Raw genomic sequence first — 27,906 nt, 5'->3', positions numbered from 1 at the left:
CATACGAGTATATTCTTACTCCAGTTATCCATTAAACGTTTGAAAAGGTGTAGAAGTAGGCTGACATTCACTGTAGGAAACTTTTCCATTTTAAGATTTAACAATGATGTAAATTAATTTAACCTTTATTTACCCAGGTTAGTCCCATTGAGATCAAGAACTCTTTTGCAAGGGAGACAATGGACAATTATAAAAGTTTCCAATTCACTGAACCTGCATGTCTTTAAAATGTGGGAGGAAGCCAGAGCAAACCAACACAAACACAGGGAGAACATGCAAACTCCACACAGAAAGTCCACAGGTGGGAATCAATTCCATGACCTTGCTATGAGGCAACAGTGCTCACCACTAATCCACCGTGCTGTCCAATAAATAAGTGGCTGGTGTCATAAGTCACCCCACTTGGTCACTTGAAATGTTAAGTTGTTCTTTGTATGAAATCGGTGTCTGTCTGGGGGGCCCTTGCCATGTTTCAGAGACATTTCCCTTAAATTTTTTAAGGCAATTTCATTAGAGGCCCAACTGCCAAAAGAGAATGCCACTAGATGGGTTGCATCATGGGACGCCAGGTACAAGGGTGATTTAAAAAGTTTTGAGGTCGACAAGAGGAAACCATAGCTGAATTACTGTAATGCTTTATTTTTTAAAATCATCCCCATGTAAGGCCACACATTTTTTTTTACAGCGTTGCTTCTATGCTTTAATACTATTCTCATAGGTCTTATTCTGCAGCTAAAGGAAGTCATCCACTGCAGATGACAGCTTTGGCAGGCGAGAACTCACATTTCCATTGCTTTGACTGTTGTTTGGACTCCAGTTCAAAGTGATGGACTGAGGTCTTTTCCATGGTCACATGACAATATCTTGATCTGCCTCAAGAAGCCAAAGATTCTTCTTGGACATCTGGAGTCTTGTGCATTTCTGATCCATCGATTGTGAGAAGCCTTGAGACCCATCATGGCTCAAGTTTTGCAATGCCCGTACTTCATCAGAACTGAATGAATTCTCTCCTGGGAAATGCCTATAGTACAAGCTATTTGATGCTCACTTACCCTGCTGTCAGTGAGGACCATATCACGGATCTTCTGGATCTGTTGAGGTGGCAGTTCTGGGTCTTCATGATTTTGCTTCATTTTTGTCACTTGTTCTGTCCCTCCTGAATTCATCCAGAGTTGTGGTGGATGAGTGTTTCACGGTGCGAGTGGAACCATCTGCAGCTACATGGTGGGCAGTTCTTTGTAGTCCAGGGGTTTTCTTCTCCATCTTCAGTTTCCTTTATGCATTTCTGAATGCCTGACGAGGCTGATAGGAGCATGGAATTTTCGGCCAGTCAGGATGGATGGTCGTGGTCAGTTGCTTTTCTTCTACCTTGATGTTCCTCCAGATGTACGATGCCCCATTTGATGGTATTTCTCCAGGATGACCGATCTTGCACTAAACTTTCGAAGGACTTGAAGTCTCTGTTTTCTTGGGGGTGTCTTTCAGCTGGTCCTTGAAGCAGCGGAGAGGGCGACCAAGGTGACTTTTCCCAGATGACAATTTACTGGCGGGTAACACGGGGCAGGTGATTTTCAGACATCCTGATTACATGCCGAGACCATCTGAGACTGTTTGGCTTTGCTGAGGACAGAGATGGTGGTGGCATAATCCTCCCATTTGATGTCAAGAATGCATCCAAGTTTGGTCTGATGGAATATTTTGAGTTTCTTCAAATCAAGTTGATACATTGTTCATGTTTCACAGTGCAAATTATTGATTCTTAAATAAAAACACTTAGATTTGTGTTAGATAATTTATCGTTTTCAGAGTTAATTTCTTATTTTAATAGTTCCACATGCTTATTTCTAGATTTAACAAAATTCAAGACATCTTATGTGAATTTATCTGTCCATGCAGCAAGATAGTTTCCCTCAGATTTTGTATTTTTATCTTGTTTATAGACACCCCTTTTTTCAGTGCATTGCTGCAGAGATGGAGAGATTGAGAATCGCACCCTACTTTTTCTGGGTCAGACTCAAAACTTTTCAATCACCCCTCATGCATCTCAGTTCTGCCATCATCTCCACCTTTAGCATTTAAAAAAAAATGCCTGAAATCCATCAAGCCTTATAGGCTGTAGAAACCCTGTTTATTGATGCACCAGTTTATGTACTTCAGAGAGTAACACCAGCACATTACACATTTATCCAGGGAGGCCATGAGGGATTTGGGGCTCAATGAAAAGAGGCGTTTCTCATCTGGGAACAGTCTAAACATCATCCAGGGGAGTTATACTGCATGGCTTGATGGAAGTTGCAGACTGTACAGAGAGCTGAGAGAGTGGGCGGTGATTGTCCCGAGACTGGGCAAGGAGAAGTTGGCGTTTGTTAGAGGAATCTGTGACCAGGTGGCACTCCAACTGTGGTATAGTGACCATCGACCTGCTTACAGAGGAATCAAAGCACCGTAGATATCATGACATGCTCAATTTTCCCCCAAAGATTACAAATAGCAACACTGAAGATGGGCACCAAGAATATGTTGAAAATGCATCACAGACAAATTAAGTCTCACTCTGTGTTTTCTGACACACTGAACCCATTCCAACCACAAATACATTAAGAAAATTCATCACAGCATTTTTATTACATAAATTTTGTGAAAAATTTGGGAATTTTACAGTAAAATGAAATTGTTTCACATATCTGTACTGCTAACAGAAGGTGAGGAATATCCCAGACTCTCAGACACTTAAGACTAAATGTCAAATTAGACACAGACAGAAATCGGTTAGATTTTTGTTTATAGTTAGTGTTCAATTCTTCTTGATGTTCCTATACACCATCATTACTGGAGTTGATCATCTCATAAATGACTTTCCTGAGATTTAATGAAAATGTTTGCTGGTTAAAAAGTGCAAAAAGTGCATCAGACTCTCAGACCAAAAACATCCTTAATATTTGTGCACTCATTTAACAGTTGTTTCCTCCATCACTGGAAGGAAAAAAGTGCAAATCTCTGAATTAACGATCAGGCAGATAAAAAAGAACATTTACACAGTATGCAATCCATCAAATCTTTCAAACGTAAAAAGAGTGAGTAAGAAAGCCGGATTGAACGGAGTCGCTGGTGAAACGGTCGTTAAGTTTGTGTGAAAATGTAAACTAGGTGGAGTTTGTGCAGTTGAGGCTTGACAAGCTGCACAACACATGTGATTGATCGTTGTTCTATATGAGGTCATCAAGGTTGAGGTGGTCATACAGGCATCGTCACTGCTTTTAAGACAAATATTCTAAATGTCAGCACGTACACACAAGTCTACCTGACACTTGAGTGCTTGAATGTGGACCAGACAAAAAATGCAGCATAAAACAATGAAACCTCTCCTTGTAGGCCGGTATAAAGAAATAGTACTACAGCAGTACTACTTAAAGTGACAAGTAGCCATCAAAATGGCCACTTGATTGTCTCAGATTTTCAAACTAAATGAATAAACTTAAAAGCTATTGTTTATTAACTAAAACTCCCCACTGGTAATTTGTGTTTACTTACCCCAAACTAGGCATAACTAGTGGATGAATGAAGCTGAACCATCCCCCGTCTTTGAGTTACCGAACAAGCTTAACTTAACACGTTAACCTTGGCTCAAGTCTTTATTAAATCATATTTTTGAGGACTGCGCAGTGGTTTTCAAAACTCATGAAAAAATTGTGACCCACCTATTTCCTCAGCAATTGTATTTTAGCGGGGCCTAACTCCATCAAGATGCGGCTCATGCTAAAGTGTTAACGCCATTAGAATACAAAATTATAAACGTGAAAATTTCACTCGACTGAAATACTGGAGTACCGACATCTAACATGATTCATTAGGACAATTAACCACACGCCAAGCCATATTATTACAGATACTGGTAATAAAATGCTGTGAAAGGACAGACAGTCCTCCACAATAACTAGCAGCTGCAGCTAGCACCCTCTGAGCTACTGGAGCATTGAGCTTAGCTCACAACGGAACCCTAATTATACAGGACTTTATAGCTTAGAACATTAAAACTAATGAATTCTTTCAGAAAAAGTAACCCAACAAAAGAAAAAGGGGGAAAAGTCCAACTCTGAGGGGAAAAGAATAACAATAATTATCTTTATTATTTTCCGTTGGCCTGAAACCACTTCAAATGTCATGTTTGCACTGCTGCAATTTTCAAATTTTAATTAGGCTCCCATGTTCAAATATTAAACTTTACATACTGGCAACATGACTGAAGCCAGACTGGAAAGTTTGTCTGTTGTTTCCCGACAAAATCCGAATGTATGCTTCTAGGCAACGGAAAAACCTGCATCTGCGCAAAAACACACAAAAAAAAAAAAAAAAAAGCATAGTGCTCTAAATATTTTAAATATTAGTTTACTGTAACTGCTCATGTAATTACAAGTTCTTATACTATGATGTACTCTTAATTTGCATACATGGAAGAATTGCCATCACTTGTTTCTGAGGAGCCACGCAAACTATTCATATATATATACAAAATATCCATATGCTACTTACTGCATTTCGTTCACAGCAATCGTAGTTGATCAAAACGCCTACCTCACGCACTTATGGACTTATTTTCCACGCCTACCGCACACAAAAGAGAAAAGTGATCTCTAGACAGCATGTTGACATATCAGAAGATTAAATAAGGGACAGGTTTTAACGGCTTTACTATGACGAGGAAAGACATCACATATAAAAACCATATAAAAGCCATTTCAGTGATTTAATAAAAGACTGGAATTAAAGTCATTGTCAAAGATAAATGATGTGGAAAGACTTGAGCAGTGGCCCAACACAAATTCAGCCCGGTACAGACGCACACGCGCCCAACGTGATGCGCACAGAACACCTGCAGTGTGTTCTAAGCATTATCATGGTTCCTAATGTCCGTTCTCATGGGGTTTGTAAGGTTTAGACCCTACTCATGTATAGCAGTTAGTGATGACATGTTACGAGTTAGCGTTATATTAACGTGAACTGAAGTCAACTCGTCACAACCGTTTTTTGTAACTGATGATTTGAACTGCCACTCAAATTTAGAGAAGTCATTATTTTGTTTGTTGGATAACAGTTTGTCAGACAATATATACTTAAAAATGTTCATCAACTTGCCTTTGTTTTGCTTTTTTGTTCATCAACTTGCCTTTGTTTTTTTTGTTTTTTTTTTATATATAAATTCTAAATCTGAGACAAGTGTGACAATCATTGCCCAATTCAAAAGGTACATCATCTCAGTAACGCTTTGGAGCTCATTTTGCCCAGTAGTGTCTTAATTCTTGGTGACATAGATTCAACAAGGTGACAGAACCATCCTCCACAGCCTGGTCGATATTGACGTCACCCAGTTGCCACATCATTTAACTGCCACCACAACACAACTTCCGATCCTCCCATCTAAACACGGCTGTAGAAATACAGACATATCAGATCAGACAACATTCATCCAATCGAATGTCATCCACTTCCAGCAAGCTGGTGCCTACTGTAGCCTCAGCTTCCTGAGCTGAGAGAACGTGGCACCCAGTATGGTCTCCTCCTGCTGTAGACCATAAGTAGTTGTTACTGGACTTCCTGTGACTTATCGACTTAAATCACTCTGGCCATTCTTCGCTGACCTCTGCCATCAACTGGGTATTTTAACCCAGAATGCCCCCCCACTCACTGGATGTTTCTTCTTTTTCTGACTGTTCTGTTGACCATAGAGATGTTTGTGGGGGAAAATCCCAGTAGATCAACAGTTGGCCCATTTGGCACTTATAACCATGCTATATTCAAAGTCACTTAAATCATCTTTCTTCCCGTTTCTGATGCTTGGTTTGAACTTCAGCAGATCATCTTCACCGTGTTTACCCCATTCTCCCTTTAGAGGGTGCAGATCTCTCCACAAAATTCTGCCTGAAGAGTTGGTGGCCGAAGCACGAGCATGGCCAATATCATGTGCCAATTACAATAAAATGCATGATGTCATCACAAAAAAAAAAAAAAAAAAAAATTCAAATAACTGGGGGAGGTGATGGTCTAGTGGTTTAAAGCGTTGGGCTTGAGACCAGAGGATCCTCGGTTCAGATCCCAGCTTTGACTGGAAAATCACTAAGGTCCCTTGGGCAAGGTCCTTAATCCCCTAGTTGCTCCCAGTGTGTAGTGAGCACCTTGTATGGCAGCACCCTCACATTGGGGTGAATGTGAGGCATTATTGTAAAGCGCTTTGAGTGTCTGATGCAGGCGGGGGGAGGATGTTTGCCCTGGGCCCAAATACGGTATATGCTGAAATCCATTGAGTTTCTGTCAAGTGAGTGTGACTAAATATTTTACCTAATAAAGTGAGAGTTGTCACATGGTACATGGAGTTGTGGATGGATTCAGATTAATGGTTGCTTACAAGTCCTTAAAGGTACATAGCTGTATTCTGTACTGCCTGTAGAAAGCAAGGAGGTTTGGGTCTCTGAGCACATTGACTTCATGCAGTCGGTCAACTGAACATGAGAAGTCATCAGGACCTTCTCCACAGCCACCTTCATGAGGATCACTGGGGTATCCTGGGTGGACCATCAGTTCTGCTGTTACTATCGGGTCAACGGGTCTGGATGTGGTGGATGAGGTGTTGTCTGAGGACCCTGCAGCCAGGGCACGCTGGAGGGCCCTCTTCAAGTTGTGGATGGACATGTTCTGGCCCATCGTGCTCAGTCCAAGGTACACATCTGGCCACCTATAGAGAAGGTACACGGTTCACAAGTCAATCTGTATCCGTCATCCAAATGTCACAGAGTATATTCATTTTTTACACACATCATCTGTCACTGACTGAACAATGGCAACAAGTCAGATAAGAGGCTCCTGTCTGACATACAGCAGACAACAGAAGTGAGTGTGGCATAAATCTGGTTTTTGGGACTTCCAATTTGGATGGACAAGACTAAGAGTCAAGCTTTCAAATGAATTAAAGCTCTGTCTGGGTTTTTGACTAATTAATAAGCTGGAGTGGAAGATTGCTGCTAATCCTCCCCCTCAGCCTGTGCTATGAGCATTCTGACAGTTAGTGTGACTCGGCACCAGTAGGTTCAGTAGATTCTCACAAATCCAACAAGACCAAGCATTCATGATATACACACTCTTAAAGCTATGAAATTGGGCTATTAGTAAAAAAAAAAAAAAAATGTTGATGCTACAAACTCAAAACTATTATGTTCAAACTGCTTTTTTAGCAATCCTGTGACTCACTAAACTAGTATTTAGTTGTATAAACAGTTTTTCATGATTTCTTCACATCTGCGAGGCATTAATATTGTTGGTTTGGAACCAAGATTTTGCTTGTTTACTAGTGTGCTTGGGGTCATTGTCTTGTTGAAACACCCATTTCAAGGGCATGTCCTCTTCAGCATAAGGCAACATGACCTCTTCAAGTATTTTGACATATCCAAACTGATCCATGATACCTGGTATGCGATATATAGGCCCAACACCATAATAGGAGAAACATGCCCATATCATGATGCTTGCACCACCATGCTTCACTGTCTTCACTGTGAACTGTGGCTTGAATTCAGAGTTTTGGGGTCGTCTCACAAACTGTCTGCGGCCCATGGACCCAAAAAGAACAATTTTACTCTCATCAGTCCACAAAATATTCCTCCATTTCATGGAACATACGTGTCCGTATTCAAATAAACTAGGAAATAAATAAAAATATTACTCCATTTCCCTTTAGGCCAGTTGTGAACTGTGGCTTGAATTCAGAGTGAGTTTTACTCTCATCAGTCCACAAAATATTGTTCCAATTTCTCTTTAGGCCAGTTGATGTGTTCTTTGGCAAATTGTAACCTCTTCTGCATGTGTTTTATTTAACAGAGGGACTTTGCAGGGGTTTCTTGCAAATAAATTAGCTTCACACAGGCGTCTTCTAACTGTCACAGCACTCACACGTAACTCCAGACTGTCTTTGATCATCCTGGAGCTGATCAATGGGTGAGCCTTTGCCATTCTGGTTATTCTTCTATCCATTTTGATGGTTGTTTTCTGTTTTCTTCCAAGCATCTGTTTTTTTTTTTTGTCCATTTTAAAACATTGGAGATCATTGTAGATGAACAGCCTATAATTTTTTGCACCTGCGTATAAGTTTTCCCCTCTCCAATCAATTTTTTAATCAAACTACGCTGTTCTTCTGAACAATGTCTTGAACATCCCATTTTCCTCAGGCTTTCAAAGAGAAAAGCATGTTCAACAGGTGCTGTTGGCAAGTGGCAAAGCTTCTGGGGAAAACCTGGTCTTGTTAGGAGAGACGGCATCCATCCCACTTTGGATGGAGCAGCTCTCATTTCTAGAAATCTGGCCAATTTTATTAAACCCTCCAAACCGTGACTATCCAGGGTTGGGACCAGGAAGCAGAGTTGTAGTCTTACACACCTCTCTGCAGCTTCTCTCCCCCTGCCATCCCCTCATTACCCCATCCCCGTAGAGACGGTGCCTGCTCCCAGACCACCAATAACCAGCAAAAATCTATTTAAGGATAAAAACTCAAAAAGAAAAAATAATATAACACCTTCAACTGCACCACAGACTAGTGTGCCGAGTCACACTAACTGTCAGAATGCTCACAGCACAGGCTGAGGGGGAGGATTAGCAGCAATCTTCCACTCCAGCTTATTAATTAGTCGAAAAACCCAGACAGAGCTTTAATTCATTTGAAAGCTTGACTCTTAGTCTTGTCCATCCAAATTGGAAGTCCCAAAAACCAGATTTATTTGTTATCTATCGTCCTCCTGGTCGTTACTGTGAGTTTCTCTGTGAATTTTCAGACCTTTTATCTGACTTAGTGCTTAGCTCAGATAAGATAATTATAGTGGGCGATTTTAACATCCACATAGATGCTGAGAATGACAGCCTCAACACTGCATTTAATCTATTATTAGACTCAATTGGCTTCACTCAAAATGTAAATGAGTCCACCCACCACTTTAACCATACTTTAGATCTTGTTCTGAGTTATGGTATGGAAATTGAAGACTTAACAGTATTCCCTGAAAACCCCCTTCTGTCTGATCATTTCTTAATAACATTTACATTTACTTTAATGAACTACCCAGCAGTGGGGAATAAGTTTCATTACAGTAGAAGTCTTTCAGAAAGCGCTGTAACTAGGTTTAAGGATATGATTCCTTTGTTATGTTCTCCAATGCCATATACCAACACAGTGCAGAGTAGCTACCTAAACTCTGAGTGAGATAGATTATCTCGTCAATAGTTTTACATCCTCATTGAGCACAACTTTGGATGCTGTAGCTCCTCTGAAAAAGAGAACCTTAAATCAGAAGTGCCTGACTCCGTACAAACTCGCAGCTTAAAGCAGATAACCCGTAAGTTGGAGAGGAAATGGCATCTCACTAATTTAGAAGATCTTCACTTAGCCTGGAAAAAGAGTCTGTTGCTCTATAAAAAAGCCCTCCGTAAAGCTAGGACATCTTACTACTCATCACTAATTGAAGAAAATAAGAACCCCAGGTTTCTTTTCAGCACTGTAGCCAGGCTGACAAAGAGTCAGAGCTCTAGTGAGCCAAGTATTCCTTTAACTTTAACTAGTAATGACTTCATGACTTTCTTTGCTAATAAAATTTTAACTATTAGAGAAAAAATTACTCATAACCATCTCAAAGACATATCGTTATCTTTGGCTGCTTTCAGTAATGCTGGTATTTGGTTAGACTCTTTCTCTCCGATTGTTCTGTCTGAGTTATTTTCATTAGTTACTTCCTCTAAAACCATCAACATGTCTATTAGACCCCATTCCTACCAGGCTGCTCAAGGAAGCCCTACCATTAATTAATGCTTGATCTTAAATATGATCAATCTATCTTTATTAGTTGGCTATGTACCACAAGCTTTTAAGGTGGCAGTAACTAAACCATTACTTAAAAAGCTATCACCTGACCCAGCTATCTTAGCTAATTATAGGCCAATCTCCAACCTTCCTTTTCGCTCAAAAAATTCTTGAAAGGGTAGTTGTAAAACAGCTAACTGATCATCTGCAGAGGAATGGTCTATTTGAAGAGTTTCAGTCAGGTTTTAGAATTCATCATAGTACAGAAACAGCATTAGTGAAGGTTACAAATGATCTTCTTATGGCCTCAGACAGTGGACTCATCTCTGTGCTTGTCCTGTTAGACCTCAGTGCTGCTTTTGATACTGTTGACCATAAAGTTTTATTACAGAGATTAGCGCATGCCATAGGTATTAAAGGCACTGCGCTGCGGTGGTTTGAATCATATTTATCTAATAGATTACAATTTGTTCATGTAAATGGGGAGTCTTCTTCACAGACTAAGGTTAATTATGGAGTTCCACAAGGTTCTGTGCTAGGACCAATTTTATTCACTTTATACATGCTTCCCTTAGGCAGTATTATTAGAAAGCATTGCTTAAATTTTCATTGTTACGCAGATGATACCCAGCTTTATCTATCCATGAAGCCAGAGGACACACACCAATTAGTTAAACTGCAGGAATGTCTTACAGACATAAAGAATGGATGACCTCTAATTTCCTCCTTTTAAATTCAGATAAAACTGAAGTTATTGTACTTGGCCCCACAAATCTTAGAAACATGGTGTCTAACCAGATCCTTACTCTGGATGGCATTACCCTGACCTCCAGTAATACTGTGAGAAATCTCGGAGTCATTTTTGATCAGGATATGTCCTTCAATGCGGATATTAAGCAAATATGTAGGACTGCTTTTTTGCATTTGCGCAATATCTCTAAAATTAGAAAGGTCTTGTCTCAGAGTGATGCTGAAAAACTAATTCATGCATTTATTTCCTCTAGGCTGGACTATTGTAATTCATTATTATCAGGTTGTCCTAAAAGTTCCCCGAAAAGCCTTCAGTTAATTCAAAATGCTGCAGCTAGAGTACTGACAGAAGGAGAGAGCATATTTCACCCATATTGGCCTCTCTTCATTGGCTTCCTGTTAATTCTAGAATAGAATTTAAAATTCTTCTTCTTACTTATAAGGTTTTGAATAATCAGGTCCCATCTTATCTTAGGGACCTCATAATACCATAGAGCGCTTCGCTCTCAGACTGCAGGCTTACTTGTAGTTCCTAGGGTTTTTAAGAGAGCCTTCAGCTTTCAGGCTCCTCTCCTGTGGAACCAGCTCCCAATTCAGATCAGGGAGACAGACACCCTCTCCACTTTTAAGATTAGGCTTAAAACTTTCCTTTTTGCTAAAGCTTATAGTTGGGGCTGGATCAGGTGACCCTGAACCATCCCTTAGTTATGCTGCTATAGACTTAGACTGCTGGGGGGTTCCCATGATGCACTGAGTGTTTCTTTCTCTTTTTGCTCTGTATGCACCACTCTACATTTAATCATTAGTGATTGATCTCTGCTCTCTTCCACAGCATGTCTTTTTCCTGATTCTCTCCCCTCAGCCCCAACCAGTCCCAGCAGAAGACTGCCCCTCCCTGAGCCTGGTTCTGCTGGAGGTTTCTTCCTGTTAAAAGGGAGTTTTTCCTTCCCACTGTCGCCAAGTGCTTGCTCACAGGGGGTCATTTTTGAAAGTTGGTGTTTTTCTGTAATTACTGTATGGCTTTTGCCTTACAATATGAAGCGCCTTGAGGCAACTGTTTGTTGTGATTTGGCGCTATATAAATAAAATTGATTTGATGGCTTCATCCATAAATAGGGGACACCTGATTCACACCTGCTTGTTCCACAAAATTGACAAACTCACTGACTGAATGCCACACTACTATTATTGTGACCACCCCCTTTCTATTTTTTTTTTTTTTGTTTTGTTTTTTTTACTAATAGCCCAATTTCATAGCCTTAAGAGTGTGCATATCATGAATGCTTGGTCTTGTTGGATTTGTGACAATGTACTGAATCTACTGGTACCTTGTTTCCCATGTAACAATAAGAAATATACTCAAAACCTGGATTAATCTTTTTAGTCACATAGCACTACTATTATTCTGAACACTACTGTAATTTTTTAATCAGGGTACCCACAATCCTATTTTTCCACTTGCAAACACATTTTGAGCTTTTGTTCATTTTTAAAAGGCATTATCTCAGCTAAAAATGCAGATATAAAGCTCAAATTTGGAATACATCATATTTGGACACCCCAGATACAGCAGTAAATTTCAAAAATGGGATACAGAGCTAATTTTTCCATTCTGTAGCATCACAAAAATGGCAGTTTGTCCATTCTTGCAAAAAAATTACAAAATTTCAAAGAGCTGTACTAAAGAAGGGATTCAATGGATAATCTTCATATTCTAGAATACACATATCTGGGGTACTAGCTATATGTGTGTGTAAAACATTGTGGTCATAATTTGAAGGGTTTTTGAATTATTGACTCTTGAAAATCAAACATGATTGTAGATTGTCAAAAATAGGCCTCCAGTCTATTTATGATTTGACCATGTGGGCAAGTGTTCAGTCACTTCATAATTTTTTTGTGGAGAGCATATTGATATACCAACTTTATGTCAATTTTTTTATCTAGCTTAAATGCCTTCATAGTGAAAAACAAATTGCAGAGTAGGGTACCATAACATGGTGCGAACCAATTTTGAACCTGTATTTGCATATTCAGAAAGCAATATAGCAGCTCTGAATGGAAGCATAAAAGCTCAAATTTGGTTTTTACAATATTTGGCACCCCAAAATAATGGATCAACTTTGAAAGACAGATTACCAAGCTTATTTTTTGTTCAGGGCATCATCCATCCATCCATCCATTTTATCCGGAGTCAGGTCGCGGGGGCAGCAGCTCACGCAAAGCTGCCCAGACCTCCCGATCCACACACAGCTCCCCCAGCTCCTCCAGGGGAACCCCAAGGCGTTCCCAAGCCAGCCGAGAGATGTAATCCCTCCAGCGTGTCCTGGGTCTTCCCCGGGGCCTCCTCCGAATGGGACGTGCCCGGAACACCTCTCCAGCGAGGCATCCAGGGGGCATCCGGAAAAGATGCCCAAGCCACCTCAACTGACTCCTTTCGACGTGGAGGAGCAGCGGCTCGACTCCGAGCTTCTCCCGAGTGACCGAGCTCCTCACCCTCTCTCTAAGGGAGCGCCCAGCCACCCTGTGGAGGAAACTCATCTCGCCCGCTTGTTCAGGACATCATAAAATTCGCATTTCAGTCATCAACACAATTTTGTTAAAGTTTTATAGCACTGTTCTCAAAGAGAAAAACTAAGAGGTAATTTTGATATTTCAGAATTTACTTTCTCTAAGTAAAATATATTTATGCATAAGAACTGCATAAGCTGTAATTAATTACTCCAAACAAAGCAATACATGCACTCCTCACTGATACAATATATCCGTGCATGATGGTGCTAGTTGGGACCTCTTTGATGGCGTGGACCTGGACATTAATCTCCGGCTGACAATTGCGTATGATCTGTGCATGACAATTTATTTGATGGTGTGGATTCTACATATTTAATCTGGGAAATCATTGTGGCATTAAGGTCTTAGATGCCTCAAGGGGCGTCAAGCCCTGAGCACTGTGGTGGACACTGGTAGTGTTGCCAATTTAGCAAATTTCTCACTAAATCTGATGACTTACTATCCAAACCCTCATGACGACTTATTATTTTCTCAAAAGTGACTCGTGACAAATCTAGCTACTTTTCCTGACATTACTGGAGACTTTTCTGGTGTTTGATGACTCAAAAGTGAAAGCACTAGTCTCTGTTCTCACCGAGTGGCAGCGGGTACCTCCTGCCTCTGCTCAGTCCGCTGCTGCAAAGCCAGAACCCTATTGCAAAGCATTGAGCGGCGGGATATCTACAATCCTCCGTGTTCAAACATGCATGCGCGATGCCTCCGCAGTTGTTCCCACATTGAATGCCAAACCTCACTCAGCCTACTTACCTCGTTTGCTGCGTTGTGACTAATTAGTCTCCAGACATTGAGAAGCCTTGGCCTTGAGAAGTTAATTTATTTTGAGAATGATGGCAAATTTTAGTGGCAAAATAAATAATTATTTTTAGAGCAAAACTCCGCGGCTTGAGCGCTCCCATGCAAAAAACTATTTGGACACCAGTGACAGTTTGATCCAACGCGCCACTTTACACATCCTGGATGTGTGTAAGAGTAAAAATTAGTAGGAAAGAGAGGTGTAACTACTCATTTTGGAAATGCCAGAGAAAAGAAACAGGTTTTAAAGAGGATTTAAAAGTCTCTAGGGACAGGGATGATCTAATATTAAAGGGGAGACTATTCCAGAACCCGGGGGCAGCCGCTACAAAGGCTCTGTCATCTCTTGTCTTTAACCTGGTTTTAGGCACCTCCAGCAACAGCAACTTATGTCTGTACAATATATGTACAACATGACATCACACTTATGTAAACTTTGCAATTAATCTGCAGCGCCGTTCTTAACATTAGCAGCTACATTTCATTCAACAGCATGCTGGGACGTTTCCTCAAAGCTATGTAAATGCTGTCAGAAACACTCGGAAAAATGAGTACTCGTGAGTACTTTGTTTTCTGCAGTTTCCGTAGCTGTTTGTTGCAAATGACGTATACTTTGAAACCGGCCATGGAAGTGCACAAAACAATCCTGGTGTATCATCAGATGGTCACTAACAGCCGAAATCTAAGTTATGATTTCTGTGCAATATGTCCTCTAATAACTAAGTTATCACAGCCATTTTTTTTATGACAAGTCTCAAAATCACAGAGTATCCCCAAATTCCTTTAAATCAATCAGTAATCAAAGGAAATCATCTGGGAAATAAAAATAATCTTGAAGTTGGGCCAGATTTAATCTTGAGCAGCACTGAGTAGACATGGTCTGTTAGACTTAAACTGGATCCTCCATGAATCCACAACTGGTCTGTCGTCAGAGTTCACAAACTGGGCAGATCTATAGACCCTACATACATTTTTGCCAAATTTACCAGCATTTTCCCATGAGAACATGGTCAATCTCCTTAGCAACACTGCTGGTATTACAACCCCAATTCCAATGAAGTTGGGACATTGTGTAAAATGTAAATAAAAACAGAATACAATGATTTGCAAATCCTCTTCAACCTATGTTCAGCTGAATACACCACAAAGACAAGATATTTAATGTTCAAACTGATACTTTGTTTTTGTGCAAATATTTACTCATTTTGAAATGGATGCCCACAACACATTTCAAAAAAGTTGGGACAGGGCAACAAAAGACTGGGAAAGTTGATGAATGCTCAAAGAACACCTAATTGGAAACAGGTGAGTGTCACCATTGGGTGTAAAAGGAGCATCCCCAAAAAGCTCAGCCATTCACAAGCAACAGGGCTGTGAAATGAAAATTGTGAAATCCGAGGAAAATTTGCAGGGGGTCGAGCTGGGGTCTAGGGCCCGTGGGGCCCCAGAAACCAAATTAATTTTGTATCGAATGATACATTTTCAGCATCTCCTGGAAGAAAAAAAATCTCAAAAGAAGTGCATATTTAAATAATCCTAGACTCAATCTTTCATTTGAACTGTCAATGATAATGTTGAAATAACAGAATATGATGTGGAAGTAGGACCTGGAATGATTTTCCTTTTAATTGTAAACCCAAATTATGCATTAACTCAGAACAATTAATAAACTACATGAAATTCATGAAGACTGAAAAGACTGTTAAAGTATTTCAAAAACCACAGCTAAAGCTTGTACAATATTTTGAAAATCAGGGTTAAATATCAATAACATACCTTATAGTAAAAAACTCAGTGTAAATTCCTGTAAATCCACAGTATCTTTTTTCCCATGAAAAAAGACTACATTAATAAAAGCTCATTTACATTCTTGTGTAAATTCATGTAAATCCATTCAAAGCCAATGTCTTTTTTCCCAATGAAAGAAAGTCTCAATTAATAATAATAAAAAGTCACATAATTTTGTCTAAAATCCTGTTTGAACAGCACAGTGTTTATTTTCCAGGGAGAGAAAAATTCTTAATGTGTTTCTTGGTGGCACAGTTTGCTTTTCCTGTTTATCTTTCAGGTGTGTTGATGAAGCCAGCGACTTCCACAGATTGTCCTTGTGAAACTGTCTTTCTTGCCATCTTCACTCTGATGTCGCTCCGTGACACAGACATGCTACAAAATTCTTCTTTTAAAAACTTGAGAGCGCTAAAAGTTTGCGATGTCCACATGCTACATTTAGCTTAAGCGTCTTGCAGGAGCCACACAGCGTCGCCGTAGCAACCAACCAGTCCCGCTTTACGACAACTGTCGCAATAGTTACGCTTTGAGTGGGATTTTTCCTCCGCATAGTTCCGCGGATCTGAGGACACTGATTTGTATCTGTAACACACAGATCAGTGTCCGTGGACTTATAAAAGTTGCACGATGTCGTAAAAAAAGGACACTTTGCGATAGGCATTTTAAAGACTCAGTGACAATCACTATTACAGAATACAACACTAACACCCCCCCATGACGAAATCCACGGAATTCCTCGGCTCTGCGGAGTTTTCACAGCCCTGAAGCAAAGATGGGGCGAGGATCACCACTTTGTTAACAACTGCGTGAAAAAATAGTCCAACCGTTGAAGAACAATGTCTCTCAATGTTCAATTGCAAGGAATTTAGGGATTCCATCATCTACAGTCCATAATATAATCAGAAGATTCAGAGAATCTGGAGAACTTTCTACATGTAAGCAGCAAGGCCGAAAACCAAAACTGAATGCCCGTGACCTTCGATCCCTCAGGCGGCACTGCATTAAAAACTGACATCACTGTGTAAAGGAGCTTACTGCATGGGCTCAGGAACACTTCAGAAAACCATTGTCGGTTAACACAGTTCATCACTACATCTACAAGTGCAAGTTTAAACTCTACCATGCAAAGCGAAAGCCATACATCAACAACATCCAGAAACGCCGCCGCCTTCTCTGGGCCCAAGCTCATTTGAAATGGACACAGTGGTAAACATACCACTGTCCCAGCTTTTTTGAAACGTGTTGCAGGCATCCATTTCAAAATGAGCAAATATTTGCACAAAAACAATAAAGTTTATCTATTTGAACATTAAATAGCTTGTCTTTGTGGTGTATTCAGTTGAATATAGGTTGAAGAGGATTTGCAAATCATTGTATTCTCTTTTTATTTACATTTTACACAACGTCCCAACTTCACTAGAATTGGAGTTGTACAATACCAAGTCCAGTAGTGTGACTCTGGACACCAGGTTCCAACAATGTGCAGCCCCCAGCTTTTGAACAGTCAAGGAGCACTGAGCCATTTCTGCCACAGTTACCAGATTTATGATGACCAAGGTAGTGCACGTTGCCAGCTCTGTCTGTGCCACTGGTCACACTGAAATCATCTGTGACTAGTAGACCATCATGTTTGGGGCAGTCATCAACCACAGAGTGAAGCTGTGAATAAATACTTTCCATCACCAACACATCAGAACATCGACAAGGACAAAAACAGTCTGAACAGAGATGTTAAAGTCTGCTCCAAGGGAGTCCGGTTAAAAGAACTCAGTTCACTCTGGATGAGATGAACTGAATCAGATGCTTTGCAAAAACTAGCAGTCTGCAAAGAAAAACTGCTTACGTTTATGCTTGCATTCGCATGGCTAGAATGTGGTTGATGGTTGACTTCTTGGACATGAAGCCAGACTGTTGTAGTCACTTAGCAGCAAGCAACTGGAACTGAATAAATTCATGGTTTGAAAAGAAGTGATCAGGGCTGATGAGTATGGATGTAGTGATGCACCCCACCACCACGTGCTCCCAGACCCAGATTATTTACTACTGCTCACCTGATTCCATAGCGTCTGAAGACAGGGATGGAGTCCAGAGCGTCCTTCTCTACTTGCATGTAAAAACTCCGTAGGTGTGGGGGCAGCCATGTGCAGCTGTGTACACTCGGCTCCACTGGAACACGGGTGTATGGAATCCTGAGATCAGACAGAACCTGCGCAAACACTTCACGCACTTCTGCAACACAAATAAAACAGCATTCAAGCTCTCAGTTGATCCCACAATTAACTCCACCTCCTCAGGTCTAATGTGGTTTTTCCGGTCACAAAGAGCAGCTTTGAAGGCCTGTCTCACACCACGTTTTGCAGCTGTGGAGCATACGGATTTTGATTTATCAACTTTATTAACATTCCCAGGTAGAGTTAGAGACACTGCCTGACAGGAGCGGACATACCTGTCAAACTGCACAGCAAGAGAGGGTTTAAACACAATTCAAAATTTCCAGAGCAATAACAGATCATCACAAGGATATTTGGGCATTTCAGTCAACTTCCAGCTTATTCCTATGACTGGAAAAGTACTCTCAATATCCACATTTTCCCAAGATGAGTCATGAAAGTAACAGAGGTGAACTAACCATTGACGGCATCATTAAAAACTGCATTAGAAGAAAATACCTCATATTGATAATTTGAATCCACAAAAATCAATACTTGCTCATGGGCCTTATGCTCTTGACTTCTTAAAATTCCATTTGACCATGTCAGGCACAGTGTGGATGTCTGAAAATCCATGATTGAATGCACACTGTCATTGTTGTGGTATGATTCGACAGTGATTACAGCAGCTGCTTTGTGAATCGGGCAGCCAAAGCAGTAACCACTCATAATGGAAATTTTGCTTTTGGTATCACACACTTTAATTTAATTTAACCTGTATTTAACCAGGTTAGTCCCACTGAGATTGAGACATCTTTTGCAAGGGAGACCTGGACAATTCTAAAGTTTCCAATTCACCTAACCTGCAGTAGTCCATGACTTCATCACCTCTTGGCTGGATTACGGCAGTTTATCTTGGAGTTAGCCAGTCCTCCCTTGCAAGTCTCCAGTTGGTTCAGAACACTGCCGCTTGTCTGCTAACTGGAGTACAAAAGAGGGAGCACATTACACTTGTCCTGGCCTCCCTCCACTGCCTGTCTATGCATTTCAGAGTTCATTTTAAGATTCTTTTGTTTTAAAAATCTTTAAATGGCCTCACCCTGCCCTATCTCTCTGAGCTGCTTCACCCCTATACGCCCCTGCATGGTGCCTCCAGTCAGCTGATCATCTGCTCCTTGAGGTACCGAGGTCCAAGCAAACGGTCAGAGGGGAGGGAGCATTTTCTGTTGCAGCTCAAAAAAATTTGGAATGATCTATCTTTGCACATTAGGCATTCACTGTCTGTTTTTAAAACCAATCTTAAAACCCATTTTTATTCACTGGCTTTTAACACAATATGAGACTTGGTCTGTTTTTGTTGTTTTGCTTGTTTATTGTTGTTTTCATTGTTGTTGGGGTGCTTTGTTGTTTTTATGACCATCATGTTCCTGTGTAGGCTCTCAGTTGTCCAGGTGGTTTCCATAGTAGAGAAGCTTGAATCTTCGACTGGACTGGGTTGCTTGACGCGAGGACGTTTCGCTTCAAATCGTAACCCAGTCCAGTCGAAGATTCAAGCTTCTCTACTATGACCACCATGTACAGCACTTTGTTTCAGTTTTGGCTGTTCAAAAGTGCTTTATAAATAAAGTTGAGTTGAGTTGTCTTTAAACTGAAGAGGGGCTGGCAGGGTGTTGTTCCTCCTTGTTTGGTGCTTGATGGCTGGAGCCATCTCATCCACGATGAAGAGGATTGTAGACGAATGGAAGCAGTATCGCTGTTGAACCTCGGTTTCCGGAAAATATCTCCAATGGATTATTCCAGTCCTGCCGCAAGGCTCTCCTTCCTTCTTGCTCCATCAAGTGGTGGTACATGACAGCTGCCATTTTTGAGGTAAGACACTGACATTTTGTCAAATAAAATAAGATTAGCCTCCTCTGTAGCAGGCTAAAAACTTTAGTTGGCTAACGTAAAACTTTAGCCAACTAAGGCCGGGTTCACACGGCAGGATAATTAGGCCGATATCGGACCCGATCTTCCCCTTCCGACAATCTTAAGGACGCCCCGACAATCGTGATGACGCTTTTTTTGGCCCGATATCGCAGCGTGTGTTGTGTCCTCCGACCACAAACGAGCACGCAGCCTGCTGAATGTGACGTGCAGCCAATCAGAATGCGAGGTGACGGACGCACGGAGTGGAAAATCAAATTAAAACAGCTGTTCTGACTTACCAGAAAGTCCGGTGGTCACGCTGTCTCCACTCCTTTTAAAGAACACCTTTTCTTTTTGTATCGTTTTTTCCCTCTGTTTTAAATAGTCCATAAAGTACCCCCGTTTGTTTACTCTGAAGTCACGTTTAATCTCGAGAGATTTTGTGAACGTTCGTGTGTGAAATCTGTTCGTGTGTGGTGGTGGTGTTCTCACCATGTGGCTGAACACCACACACTGTACGACCAAACCTGTTAGATCTATGATTTTTTTTATTTTCACATGTGTGGTCTCTCAGGTTTTGGAAACCGACAGACAATTTTAAAATCCTGCAGTGTGAACCAGGCCTAAGTGCTTTGCGCAATGACAGCCTGTTCAAGAGTTTCTTAAGAGGAAAATTCCTGACAGACTTAACAGCAGAATTATGACAAAAAAATAAAAGACCACACACTTATGTCCAAATGGACAGGTAAATGTTTGAACAGCATACTTGAACAATGTGCACAATGACACTCCTGATTTAGTGAGGTAAACGTGAGATAGCGGCTACAGACATCTGCAGAAACATCAATTACACCCCTCCCAGATTAGGACGGTCACTTATTTTTGGAGAATCCTCATCCCCTTGTCTCTATCACAATGCACCAATAACATTAACTGGCATACACGACAGAAGAAAATAACAGTAAATATAAACACACATCCCAATGGGAAACTAATCCTGTCTGATTAGGACTTAAAAGTGCGTCCAGTTTCTATTACCTGGCAGTATGTGCACGTGTTGGTGGCCGTCCATGTGGTAGGGCAAGTGACCTGTCAAATCTTGAAACAGCCTGACCTGTGCCCTCAACTCCAATTCCACCTGGAAGTTAGAAACACACTGGGAGGTAAATGAGAACAATCAACGCCACACTGCGTTTCAACACTACACCGTGAGCTGTGTGCAGTTTGAAAGGCCTGTGAATATTACATCACAACCACACAACCACGCAAATCACCAGGATGACAAAGCGTTATAGCTTTAAAAGCAACATCAATGGACTTGAATTTTATTACTGCTCAGTAACAAGCTATTCACCATGTTTACAGCAAATTTTATGTTGTACATTTTCAACGCACCAACATGTGCAAACTCATTTTTTTTCTTTCTACTCAAATTTGAATTATTTATGTGGATGTTACACATTAAGGATTTACATCTGTCAACATTACGTGTGTGTGTGTGTGTGTGTATAAGTATCAATTGTTCACATTTAATGCATTTAATTTAGCAGATCGTTTGATGTCATCATAAACCCTTTTTCTATTGCAAATATCTGTACTATATGTTTTGGTCTGTTGACTTGTACATTTACTTTATTTTTCATATTGTATCAGTAAAGACACACATTATAATATCTATTTATTTGGAAACATTGGTAACCTGTGCTTTATATGATGTCTGTGAATGCACCACACGACAGTGAAACCATGGCTGGCCTATACAAGGAAGGCTGTGCAGAGAAATGTGAGACCAAACAATAACTTTCTTATCTTATATAGTATCAAAAATTTGGCTGGATGAGGGTTTACGTAGTCTGAGGGTTTAAGGCATAGGTGTCAAACTGATTCCAGAAAGGGCCAAGAGGGTGCAGGTTTTCTTTGTAACCACCAACTCCAGCAGGTGATTTCAATGATGAACATCACTTTGAGCAGATGGGAAGAGTTCATCAGTGAAATCACCTGCTGGAATTGGTGGTTACAAAGAAAACCTGCACCCTCTTGGCCCTTTCTGGAATCAGTTTGACACCTATGGTTTAAGGGTTCAACACAACATGAACCTGTTCCATGCTGAGCTGGCCTCTCTGGAGGACATGGCGGACGCCCATCTTCCCATGAAAGAAGCCCTGCGGGTTGACCAGAGTGGAGGCTTGTCGCAGGCTTGGACACACGGGCACGCCCTCTGACAGGTTTGCATGGAGGCCGATGGGGATGTTGTGTCTAACAAGAGCAGAAATTTGCATTTTTGTCATGACAGGCTCCTTCTTAAGAGTTACAATATAAAAAAAAAAAAAATCAAATTCCTTGTGGACTGACTTGTTTATGTGTCAGCATTTGCAGTGTCTTTTTCTTACACCAAAATACGCTGAACCTTAATAACTTTATTTAAAAGCATGTTCCTAAGTCAATTCAAAGCACTGATACAAAACATTAAAGAGGGGCTATTCAAATCTGGCCAGTTTTTCACTGTTTTGTCAGGTTTTTTGGACACATTCTTGTCTACAGAGCTCCAACTACAGCTACAGGGGTGCATATGTCACAAAACTGTCATAAAAATTCACTTGCGGACTTCCCCTCTTCCCTCTCCCCCCACTGCCCATGTGCATTTGTTTTCAATGCAGCAGGTGAACACAATCCATGGAGTCATGCCAAGAAAGTGACATTACACAGAACAGAGAGCTCAGCAGCAAGAAATTCAGGTCTGCATGTGTTTTGCACACTTCCTCATCTTTCAGCTCTCACTATTCCAAGAAAGCCTGATGAAGGTTGACCCATATGTGACCCCTCACTCAGCCACATGCTCAATTCCTTTTTCTTTTGTTTTTGCTTTTTTCACCAGCTTTGCTATGATTTTGAACATGTAAAAAATAAAGCCTTCGTTGGCTTGTTCTTACAGCTGCTAGCTCGCCGGTGCCTCAACAGGAGGGCCTGTATGTGTTGGAGTGGCGTAAAGCAGCTTGTGTTCTCACGAGACCAGAGACTCTCGTTCAAAGGACACTGGGTCGGTCGCTGTCCCTGAAGTTGCAAGGCTGGTTTTCTGCTACAAGATTAGATTAGAGCTTTTGTCTGACTTAGTGCTTAGCTCAGATAAGATAATTATAGTGGGCGATTTTAACATCCACACAGATGCTGAGAATGACAGCCTCAACACTGCATTTAATCTATTATTAGACTCTATCGGCTTTGCTCAAAAAGTAAATGAGTCCACCCACCACTTTAATCATATTTTAGATCTTGTTCTGACTTATGGTATGGAAATAGAAGACTTAACAGTATTCCCTGAAAACTCCCTTTTGTCTGATCATTTTTTAATAACATTTACATTTACCCTGATGGACTACCCTGCAGTGGGGAATAAGTTTCATTACACTAGAAGTCTTTCAGAAAGCGCTGTAACTAGGTTTAAGGATATGATTCCTTCTTTATGTTCTCTAATGTCATATACCAACACAGAGCAGAGTAGCTACCTAAACTCTGTAAGGGAGTTAGAGTATCTTGTTAATAGTTTTACATCCTCATTGAAGACAACTTTGGATGCTGTAGCTCCTCTGAAAAAGAGAGCTTTAAATCAGAAGTGTCTGACTCCGTGGTATAACTCACAAACTCGTAGCTTAAAGCATATAACCCGTAAGTTGGAGAGGAAATGGCGTCTCACTAATTTAGAAGATCTTCACTTAGCCTGGAAAAAGAGTTTGTTGCTCTATAAGAAAGCCCTTCGTGAAGCTAGGACATCTTTCTACTCATCACTAATTGAAGAAAATAAGAACAACCCCAGGTTTCTTTTCAGCACTGTAGCCAGGCTGACAAAGAGTCAGAGCTCTATTGAGCTGAGTATTCCATTAACTTTAACTAGTAATGACTTCATGACTTTCTTTGCTAACAAAATTTTGACTATTAGAGAAAAAATTACTCATAACCATCCCAAAGATGTATCGTTATCTTTGGCTGCTTTCAGTGATGCCGGTATTTGGTTAGACTCCTTCTCTCCGATTGTTCTGTCTGAGTTATTTTCATTAGTTACTTCATCCAAACCATCAACATGCTTATTAGACCCCATTCCTGCCAGGCTGCTCAAGGAAGTCCTACCATTATTTAATGCTTCAATCTTAAATATGATCAATCTATCTTTGTTAGTTGGTTATGTACCACAGGCTTTTAAGGTGGCAGTAATTAAACCATTACTTAAAAAGCCATCACTTGACCCAGCTATCTTAGCTAATTATAGGCCAATCTCCAACCTTCCTTTTCTCTCAAAGATTCTTGAGAGGGTAGTTGTAAACAGCTAACTGATCACCTGCAGAGGAATGGTCTATTTGAAGAGTTTCAGTCAGGTTTTAGAATTCATCACAGTACAGAAACAGCATTAGTGAAGGTTACAAATGATCTTCTTATGGCTTTGGACAGTGGACTTATCTCTGTGCTTGTTCTGTTGGACCTCAGTGCTGCTTTTGATACTGTTGACCATAAAATTTTATTACAGAGATTAGAGCATGTCATAGGTATTAAAGGCATTGCGCTGCGGTGGTTTGAATCATATTTGTCTAATAGATTACAGTTTGTTCATGTAAATGGGGAATCTTCTTCACAGACTAAAGTTAATTATGGAGTTCCACAAGGTTCTGTGCTAGGACCAATTTTATTCACTTTATACATGCTTCCCTTGGGCAGTATTATTAGACGGTATTGCTTAAATTTTCATTGTTACGCAGATGATACCCAGCTTTATCTATCCATGAAGCCAGAGGATACACACCAATTAGCTAAACTGCAGGATTGTCTTACAGACATAAAGACATGGATGACCTCTAATTTCCTGCTTTTAAACTCAGATAAAACTGAAGTTATTGTACTTGGCCCCACAAATCTTAGAAGCATGGTGTCTAACCAGATCGTTACTCTGGATGGCATTTCCCTGATCTCTAGTAATACTGTGAGAAATCTTGGAGTTATTTTTGATCAGGATATGTCATTCAAAGCGCATATTAAACAAATATGTAGGACTGCCTTTTTGCATTTACGCAATATCTCTAAAATCAGAAAGGTCTTGTCTCAGAGTGATGCTGAAAAATTAATTCATGCATTTATTTCCTCTAGGTTGGACTATTGTAATGCATTATTATCAGGTTGTCCTAAAAGTTCCCTAAAAAGCCTTCAGTTGATTCAGAATGCTGCAGCTAGAGTACTGACGGGGACTAGCAGGAGAGAGCATATCTCACCCGTGTTGGCCTCCCTTCATTGGCTTCCTGCTAATGCTAGAATAGAATTTAAAATTCTTCTTCTTACTTATAAGGTTTTGAATAATCAGGTCCCATCTTATCTTAGGGACCTCGTAGTACCATATTACCCCATTAGAGCGCTTCGCTCTCAGACTGCGGGCTTACTTGTAGTTCCTAGGGTTTGTAAGAGTAGAATGGGAGGCAAAGCCTTCAGCTTTCAGGCTCCTCTCCTGTGGAACCAGCTCCCAATTCAGATCAGGGAGACAGATACCCTCTCTACTTTTAAGATTAGGCTTAAAACTTTCCTTTTCACTAAGGCTTATAGTTAGGGCTGGATCGGGTGACCCTGGACCATCCCTTGGTTATGTTGCTTTAGACGTAGACTGTGGGGGGGTTCCCATGATGCACTGTTTCTTTCTCTTTTTGCTCCGTATGCATCACTCTGCATTTAATCATTAGTGATCGATCTCTTTTTCCTGGTTCTTTCCCTCAGCCCCAACCAGTCTCAGCAGAAGACTGCCCCTCCCTGAGCCTGGTTCTGCTGGAGGTTTCTTCCTGTTAAAAGGGAGTTTTTCCTTCCCACTGTGGCCAAGTGCTTGCTCATAGGGGGTCGTTTTGACCGTTGGGGTTTTTATAATTATTGTATGGCCTTGCCTTGCAATGTGGAGCGCCTTGGGGCAACTGTTTGTTGTGATTTGGCGCTATATAAGAAAAAAGTTGATTGATTGATTAGACAGAACTTTACTGATCCCTTGGGAAGACTCCCTCAGGGAAATTGAGGATGCTTGGTGAAAAATGAGATGCCTGACTGGGGGAGCATTCTCCCCAAAACAAGTCCTTTAGAGATTACAATTACTCCCAAACTGTAAAATTAATAGGGGTGCCTGGAAAAAAAAAAAAAAAAAAAAAAAAAAAAAAAAAAAAAAAAAAAAAAAAAAAAAATCGATTCACGTCTGAATCGCGATTCTGAATCGATCCAAAATGTCCAAGAATCGATTTTTAAAAAGCAATTTTTAAACATTTTCTTTCTTACTTGCTGCGTGTACTGTTTGTCAGGCAACAGCCTCCGTACTACAGCGTCCCCATGAAGGGAGGGTCCAGCGTGCTTCAAACATTCGTGAGCTGCAGCTTAGCATGGCAGACGAAGAGCTAATTCAGCCAGCACCGTCTTTGCTGAAGGCAATTTTTTGAGCGCATTTTGGATTTTATTATTTGCTGCGTAAGAAGGACTTGACATGACTTATGCAGTGTGCAAAATCTGCAAAATGAAAGTCAAGTACTTCGGAAACACTTCAAATCCGCAAGCCCACATGCGACGCCATCACTCAGAGCTAAAACAAGCGGAGCAGCGGTCTCTGCCGACTACTGACCAGCGCACATTTCATCACTTCACTAAACTGCCAGCCAACTCTGAACGAGCAAAGCAGATAAGTAAATTTACATCTTTAGAATCACTTGATTAACCTTGTAAAGCTGCATTTTCTTAAACATTTTTTAAGTAATATGACTATTTCTCAGAGCTCTTTCAATTGAAAATCGATTCTGAATCGAATAGTCACCTCAAGAATCGGAATCGAATTGAATCGTGAGTTGTTGTAAGATTCACATCCCTAAAAATTAACATAAAAATGTTGCATAGTTCAGTTCCCCTTTAAAACAAACAGAGAAAAAAAATACAAATATACAAATCTGAAGAAAGCCACAGGCAAGAATAAGACAAAAATCAACATAACACATAATGATCACACTGAGTGAAAAGGTATCCAAAATGAGATTTTACACACAAATATAGCAGTCAACATGTAAAGATTTAGTGGCTTAACCATATTGTCACATTTTTCAATAAAATGTAGTAGATATCAATACAGGGTTCTCACCAGGATTTTTTCACAGCGGGGGGGGGGCACTGCCATGTGACGAGCATTTCAGGCGCGAGTATTGTAGGAGAGCCTGGGTGAATCCCCACCCAAGGAAATTTTGAAATTTAAAACCCTTTGAAACACCATACCATTTCCTGCATTTTGAGGGCCACTTTGAGTTGCTAATTGGGATGCTAAATAATGTACGACAGGTCCTTTAAAAAAAGAAGGAAAAAAAAAAAAAAACAACCAAAGAAAACCTCCCCTATGCTGGTTAAATCACAGCATAGGGGCCCCCTATGCTCAACTGCGCTGGCGAGAACCCTGCAGTATGTTCTATCAAACACCTAAGTTGACCATTAAAGGGTTAATAGTGTCCTGAATGAAGCAACACTCCCTCTGTGCTCACAGCTTTTCTGTCCTCCGTTACATTCCCCTGTCTGGCTGCGTGTGCAGGTTTAGTGCATAAGCTCTCCATGTGTGTATGTTTATTGCATGCGAGTCTGGCCCTGTGAAAACCTTTTACCCTCCCCATGTTTATAAAGATACAGCACTACTCACTGCATAGTTGTTGAATTTTATTTTCAAGATTTTGGCTGACAGCACCTACAGTTCATTATACTTTGGGTTTTTGTGAAACCAGTGCAGAGCCAAAACTTTTTATATGGTAACCGATCAATTAAAAAAAAATCAATAAAAATAAAAAGACAACACAAATCTGTGTTCTAATTCTGTCCAGTAGATACTCATGGTAGAGGAACCTGTGCCATATTGGAACTAAATTTCAGTGCCCAACCACAATGGTGACTAACAGAAATACCTCAACAATGCAATTTTTAAAAGGCTAAAAATGCCTCTGACCAAGAATGTGGTCAGAGTACAATCCGCACACATCTGATTTTTTTTCCCCCATATAGAGAGCTGTTTGACATGTTAAAAGCTAAAACTGGCATTCCTTTCTGCTCGATGCGGAGGAGGGACGCTTCCTCCTTATTATGAAC

At 40.6% G+C, this 27,906-nt stretch overlaps 1 protein-coding gene across 1 annotated transcript in view; it reads right to left on the bottom strand.

Annotated features, from left to right (window-relative positions):
* Positions 1-6,131: 6,131 nt before the first annotated feature.
* The window catches only part of ydjc (YdjC chitooligosaccharide deacetylase homolog), a 35,042-nt gene continuing 13,267 nt past the window's right edge, over positions 6,132-27,906 (bottom strand). The window contains exons 3-6 of the mRNA XM_034169752.1: positions 21,891-22,050; positions 20,833-20,932; positions 17,788-17,965; positions 6,132-6,727 (exon numbers count right to left, since the gene is read on the bottom strand). Coding sequence (XP_034025643.1) covers positions 6,397-6,727; positions 17,788-17,965; positions 20,833-20,932; positions 21,891-22,050 — 769 coding nt within the window. The 3' untranslated portion in view covers positions 6,132-6,396. The remainder of the gene's footprint in view (positions 6,728-17,787; positions 17,966-20,832; positions 20,933-21,890; positions 22,051-27,906) is intronic.

Source organism: Thalassophryne amazonica, chromosome 5 (assembly GCF_902500255.1).
Source record: "Thalassophryne amazonica chromosome 5, fThaAma1.1, whole genome shotgun sequence".
In the NCBI taxonomy this organism is placed as follows: domain Eukaryota; kingdom Metazoa; phylum Chordata; class Actinopteri; order Batrachoidiformes; family Batrachoididae; genus Thalassophryne; species Thalassophryne amazonica.
Note: the sequence above shows the minus strand (reverse complement) of the source record. Positions and strands in the feature narration are given on the sequence as shown.